The 6,834-nt window shown below is 47.0% G+C and overlaps 1 protein-coding gene across 1 annotated transcript; it reads right to left on the reverse strand.

The window, feature by feature from the left end:
• Positions 1–2,821: 2,821 nt before the first annotated feature.
• On the reverse strand, positions 2,822–4,841 carry LOC123144054 (probable N-acetyltransferase HLS1-like). The gene is made up of 3 exons (XM_044563071.1): positions 4,331–4,841; positions 4,010–4,164; positions 2,822–3,877 (listed from the first exon to the last, which is right to left on the reverse strand). Exons 1-3 carry the CDS (start codon positions 4,598–4,600, stop codon positions 3,031–3,033), a joined length of 1,272 nt encoding a protein of 423 aa, XP_044419006.1. The 5' UTR covers positions 4,601–4,841; the 3' UTR covers positions 2,822–3,030.
• Positions 4,842–6,834: the final 1,993 nt, after the last annotated feature.

Consider the following 6,834-nt stretch of genomic DNA (forward strand, 5'->3'; position numbering starts at 1 on the left):
GTGTTCTATAAAGTAAGAAAAATTGATGGACACATATCATCACTTATCCTATTCATCACAACAGTGGGTTCCACTACGATTGTATTGGCCTAATCTGTGCTCTTCTTGGAGTGTTTGACATGGTGGAAAATATACAGCTTTCCAATATATTTCTGACACTAGCAGCATTCTGCAGAACGAAGCAAGACTGGTGGAATAGGGTTTGAAGGGAAGGGAGTTATTTGGATAGTGAGTACCAATCGAGGCTCGCCGAGTGCTCCTGGACAAACCATTTAGAGAACATATTAAAATAAATATGCATGCTCCTCTTTATTCTTTTGAATCTATTGCTTTCCAAAAGACACAGATGCCTATCTTGCTAACGTTTTCATTCAGAAAACAGTCTCTATGCTTGTTGGTGTAAAATAATATGTTGAACTACACATTACCATTCACTAGCTACTTTTCGGTCTTACCCTCCTTGTTCCTTGATTCCTTCTAGCATATGTATACTAGCCATTTATTTGTCCTTCAGTTATTGTTTTGGTACATTCCTCACGCACCTACAAGGGCGTCTAAAGTGGATTGCTGTTATGTATCCCTTTCCGCCCCTTTTTCTGTAAGATCTGGTTTTCTTTCCTCGAGTGGCTCACTATCTGATTGGACTGATATTTTGGTTTTCCTTAGCCAAAATGCCGTTTAGATTAGAATTAGGTGCATAGTGTCATGCAAGCAGATTGGACTTATTATGCGCATTATTGTCCATATTGCAGTCTTTATTAGGCTCAGGTATGGTGTCATGACATAGTCATAAAATTTATTCTCAATCTGCATATGATAGCCAACAATAGATATGCTTTTGCCTTTAATTTGTAGCCTCCTATCCATGAAGGTTCTTTAGACCAAGACAAATGCAAAGAATGTCCTCTGGGTGGTTTTGAAAAAATATACAAGGATGTGACATAAAAAATTCAATTCAGTTCATATAAAAGAATAGCTATCTATTGCTTTCTTATTGCACTCGGAAAGAATTATATGCACCTATATTCTGACTTCCATATGTTTTGTCTTTGTTGCATCAGCAGTTGCTCCATTGAATGTGTCATGTAGTTTATCCTAGGTTGCACTCCATTCTTTATTTTTAGAACATATTCCAAATCGCTCAATTGTTTTTCTGTGTCAGTTGTGTTATTCTATACATTCCTTCTTTCAAACTACTACCTTGTTTTCCTTCTTTGCTGTGCTCTTGTTGGAGGGCGATAAACATTACAGACTTGGGAGAGCAAAGTGATACTGGTGCAAACGCAGATGATTAATTTGTTCATCATTTGTGTAGATTCAGTTGTTTCTGTTTTGAGTATCTGAAAATACGCTCTGCCCAGGGCCGAATTTGACTGCTTGTTATATATTGATTAGTATTTGAGCTCCTTTTTATGCCTTATGGGGTAGGTACGATGTGGTCTCAAAATGGACACTTTCTTTTGTGGACTGGCAGTTAAACTGGACCCATCAAATTGTTGTACTTAGCCTTCTGTTTCTGGGCTTTGATGTTAGCATATCTGATCTTGTGCAACAAAGAAGATTTGGCTGGAATATACAACCAGTGGAACCATTACTTATTACCATTCTTTTGTTGTGTTCATACTATCAATGATATGCACTACATAACTTCTCCGCGACATCTGGTGATTGCTACTTGTTTTCTGATTAGATACCCTAAAATATTATTAGTAGGTTGCTGTTAATCTCCATCTGTAACACTTGACCCCCATCACTTGAAGTTCTTCATTCCCCCCCCCCCCCCCCCCCTCTTCGTGTGTGTGTGTGTGTGTGTGAGATTTCACCATTGTTAATGAAGTCACTGTCGTCATGACAATATATGCTTCGATTCCTTCACAACGGAAGCCATAGCTGTGAGGCTTGGAATAAACCTTGCCCGAACTGTTGGATGCAGCAAGATTAAGGTCAACTCGGACAGTGCGGAGGTTGTTTCACCTTTGACAGATTGTGATTCTTCTTCAGTAGCAAGTGCCATCTTTGATGACTGCTACTTCATGTTTCTAGAATTATGTTGTCTATGATCATTGTAATAGAGAGTAATCAGGTAGCTCATGACCCCGCAAAAAAAAACCAGGTAGCTCATGAATTGGCTAGAATAGCTACATTTTCTCCCCCTAATCTCTGGATGGACTCTGCCCCGGAGGTGGTGATATCTATATTATGATTTTAAATGATGCTACGATCCTTATGAATGAACAAAGGAGGAGATGATTGCCAAAAAAAAGTATGAATATAATAAAAAGAATTGGGAGGCGGATTTGGTGAACATGGGTGCGTGCGCACCCTTTATGAATAGTAAATTCAAAAAAATGCTAGAAAAAATTAAAAAAATCTGAATTTATTTTTTAAATATACAAAATCAACCGGTATACTCGCATATGAAGTTTCACGAAGAAATCACATCCGTGGTAATCTGGGCAAAAATGACAAAATCGAAGCTAATCAAAACTATATTAAAAAGCACTGTTTAATGAATAGTATGACCGCATTCGTATTTTCTTCACTAAGAATACCATGGGTGTTAATACATCATGAAACTTCACATGTGAGTAGAATGATCGACTAAGATTCATACCGCGAAATTTCAGGATTTTTTTTTATTTTTTCTAGTATTTTTTATGAATTTACTATTCACATGGGTGCGCGTGCACCCACGTTCACCTTTGTATTTTCGAAAAAATTGTCCCTTAAAAGAATGGTTTCATAAATTCTGTCAGTTTCTCTTTTGGCGTATAGTTAATATATTGTACATGAAGCCATGTACTAGTATTTCTATCTGTGAGACAGATGAACAACCAAGTTCATGTTGACAGAGTCAGAAGCTGACCATATTGTTCTTTAGGGTCCAGGGCTAATTTTGGTTACTGCACTACCTGGGATGCTGCATCAATTTGCACCATACAAATGTCAATCTAGCTATGAGAGTATGATGTATCTACACCGTCGGCAGAAATCAAAACGGACGACATTAATTCTGGAAGGAAGTCGGCGTCAGAACTCCCGGGGATCCACGAACAGGACGTCAGCCGGTGGCGCCGTCGTCCAGTCGTCGTCATCGTCGCCGGCATTGCCGGCACCGTCAGCGGCGACGCCGAGCTTCTTGACGCACCAGACGTCCTCGTCGCACGAGAAGCTCGGCCAGTGCGGGACCGCGGCGGCGGCGGGGTCGTCAGGGCCGAGATCGGCGGCCACGACGGCGCAGGCCGGGTTCTTGCGCGCGACGTTGTGCGCGTGGCGGCACAGCGAGCGGAGCAGCGCGGGGCCCTCGGGGCCGGACATGCGGAGGCCGTAGAGCAGGTACGTGCCGAACGGGCGGAACACGTCGGGGAGCGACGGCACGCGCAGCCACGGCGCGTGCTGGTCGAGCGCGCGCGCCGCGGCGAGGGACGCGCGGAGGAGCGGCGCGGCGCCGCCGACGCGGAGGCGGAGGGAGCGCGTGGCATCCCAGACGCTGAGCAGCGCGAAGGACGGCGGGAGGGACGGGTCCGGGCCGCGCTCCACGGCGAGGTACGTGCCGAGGGTGAGCTTGTGCGCGAGGAGCGCCGGGAGGTCGGCGGGGACGAACTCGGCCGGGGAGAGCAGGGCGGCGTAGGCCGCGGCCGCGAGCGGCGGCGGCAACTGCAGCACGCGGTGCGCGCCGGGGACGCGCGCGCGGTGCCGGTGCACCGGGTGCCCAAGGAACACCGGCCGCCGGAACGGCGCGTAGCCGAAGCGCCCCGCGAAGAGCGCGAGCGAGGCGGCGTTGGACGCCGTGGTCGCCATGGTCGCGTGCGCCGCGCCCCTCGCCGCGCACCACGCCTCGGCGCGCCTCACCAGCTCCGTCGCGATTCCGAGCCGCCTGCACGCACACGTACACCAGCCCGTACGGTGAGCCACCACACTAGAGCTCCTCGCATGTGCAAATGCAGCTAGCCACACGCACACGTGCGCATGGTGTGTCATGTCGTACAAATACAATTCTTTTGTTTACCTGTGGGACGGGGAGACCCTGAGGCCGAGGAGGCAGGCCACCTTGGCGAACTGCTGCTTCTTCTTCATCATCGCCTTCCCCCGGCTCACCGTCCGGACGCAGGCCTTGATCACGCCCACCGCCTCCCCAGCTCCTTCCTCGCCGTACTCAGCAACCTACAGCACCATATTAGCATTATCACACGGTTAGTTAACCCACCCTGATGTGTGTACTTTCTTAGCACATACTGTAATTTTGTTGCACAACATCACTGTCAAAGGAGTGTCGTGTAGCCGGACAAGTGTCAATGGCAGCGGGGGCAAGCGTAATTGTTGCACGTACCAGCATGACATAGTCCGGCGAGTGGCGCACCCGGGCGAACGGGTCGCCGATCTGCTCCACGTAGAGCGACATGCCCCTCTTCTTCTTCCTCCTCCTCCTGCACTTCTTGGCGCCGCCATCGTCGTGGTCAGCATCGTCCGCCTGGTCGCCCGAGAGGCCGACCTGGCACCGGCGCTCCAGCTCCTCCACCGCCGCCAGGTCCCTCTCCATGTCGAACTCCCGGACTCGTATCGCCATCGTGTCCTTCCTACTCTCCTCGCCCTCGCCCATGTCGAAATCAACGATCTCTCTCTCTCTCTCTCAAGCTTCTCTACGAGCACCGATCAAACAATATATGATTACAGCCAACTTTTGTGTGGTTTTGTGAGACTGTAGCAATCTCTTGGTGAGTGCTCCTGCTGCTGCTGCTGCTGCTGCCTGTGGTCTGCTTGGAGGGAAGGAACTGGGAATTTATACACGTAGGTTGACAGGGAGAGGGGGGGAGGGTAGGAGAGGGCCGGGGGTGCGGTGGGGCCGGCCAGAAATAACAGGGTGATATACAAAGGGACACAAGGGCGCTAAAATAATCATGCATCTTGGTTAGTAAAGTGTATGAGCTTGTGAGCTTAGTGTTTGATTGAGTATGATGGCAAGCCAGTCCCGAAATAAAATATATGCCTGTTCTTATCTGCTCTGTCGCGCGATGTTTCGGGGCACATTCAGTTAAAACTTGGTTTCGGTTCCCACTAGTGACTAGCAGTATCAGTTCCAACTTTGTGCTCCATTATTGATTTGTGTTCCCGTAGGTTTTAGTGCTCCAGCTGATTGTGTACATACATACATACTGTATGAGGGAGAGGATGAAGATGCATCTGTTCAAGCCAATCTCTTGTGACATTATGATATCTAGAATTATCTGTTCTTTTCCCATTTTTTGAAAGCACTTCCATTCATGCTATATTTTTGCTTAGTTTGATATATATAGCATGGAATTGTTTTCTGAAATTGAGCAGCGGTTGGAATTGTTTTCTCAAGATCTAGGGCCCTAGCACCATATCTGCAATTCGACGTCACGGTCGATCTCAAGCTTCTCTTTTGTCTGCTTAATTAAACATGTTGAGAGAACTACTCATGGGACCTAATTAAACGTAATGAACAATTTACTACCCATATAGCTTGTGCCAGTGATATGCCAGGAACTATGTATGATGTTGCCTAGAGTTAAAAGCCATATAGGAGCTAGGAACCTACACTGCAACAATGTAATATATACCGTGAGACACTAATTTGATTTCTCATATATATTATCTAGGCTCACTTAGCTTCATGTATATCGAAGTGGCAGAAATAATAATTGTTAGATAGTAGCTTGGAACATAGGCCAAAGCCTATCAATTCTAGGGCATCCGAGCATATATTCTGTGAAAAGCAATTGTTGATATGTAACTCGGGATATAATCTAGCTGGGGCATCATATTTGTCCCTCATAGACAAGAGATGCATGGACGCAAAAAAAAAAAAATCAACGATTTGCCAGGTCCACACCACGGTAAACCAGGGATTTCCTTTACATGACCACGGGTTCTATTATTCCGCATAGATAGAAGACCCCCACCCCCACCCCACCCAAAAAAGTACTCCCTCCGTAAAGAAATATAAGAGTGTTTAGATCACTAGTTTAGTGATCTAAATGCTCTTATATTTCTTTACAGAAGGAGTAGGGTATACGTAGGGTGCACACAACCATCATTTTACTGAATAGGGGTAACACAGCAAGGTCAAAACTCCATATAAGCATAGTACATAAAGAGGGCCAACCGATCCGTCACAATAGGTGAAAAGAAAAATCTACGACTAAGTAGTCCCTGACGAAGTAGTCAAGTACACTACCGATCAAAGATTGGACTGTGGTGGTCCCTACCGTCGCGCACTCATGCAACACTGAAGCGCCACCGTCATGGTACTGCAAAGCAAGCGCAATACCACGACATGATCATGCATGGCACACCAGCGAAACGATGCCCCATCGTCAACACGGCCAAACCACCCCCCTCCCCCACATACCAAGAAGATGACAACTAAACACTAGTGCTCCACCAGATGAAGACCCCATCAACACTTTCCATGGGGGTTGGGGGGGGTCTACGTCCATCTCAGTAAGGCTGTAAGCAATGGCGACGAGGTAGATGGGAAGAGATACCTGTGCTTTGGCCGATGGAGAGGCCCCCTCCAACACCAGGGGGATGTTGGGAGTGCGGGAGGGGATAGGAGAGAGAGGCGTCTAGGCGTTGTAAAATTGGTGGCAGCAACTAGTGCTTAGAGGGGGGGGGGGTGAGGAGGCAACACTGATCATGCCCGTGGAACTGGTTTTCATAGATAGACGTACATGATGATACCATGGTCCATTTTGGTGGAGGATATGTAGGATATGTAATTGCATTGTCACACAAGAAGAAACATATATAATAACGTAGCTGGCTTATTTCATTTTGTTTTTTCTACATCCCTAACGTACATATGCCAAT

The sequence above is a fragment of the Triticum aestivum genome, chromosome 6D (assembly GCF_018294505.1).
Source record: "Triticum aestivum cultivar Chinese Spring chromosome 6D, IWGSC CS RefSeq v2.1, whole genome shotgun sequence".
Classification (NCBI taxonomy): Eukaryota; Viridiplantae; Streptophyta; class Magnoliopsida; order Poales; family Poaceae; genus Triticum; species Triticum aestivum.

Bases quoted from the DNA above. Each gene is read 5' to 3' on its own strand.
- LOC123144054 (XM_044563071.1), bottom strand. From the start codon at position 4,600: ATGGGCGAGGGCGAGGAGAGTAGGAAGGACACGATGGCGATACGAGTC. The intron at 4,165-4,330 runs GTACGTGCAACA...ATGGTGCTGTAG, and splicing joins CGCCGGACTATGTCATGCTG to GTTGCTGAGTACGGCGAGGA. The intron at 3,878-4,009 runs GTAAACAAAAGA...GTGTGCGTGCAG, and splicing joins AGGGTCTCCCCGTCCCACAG to GCGGCTCGGAATCGCGACGG.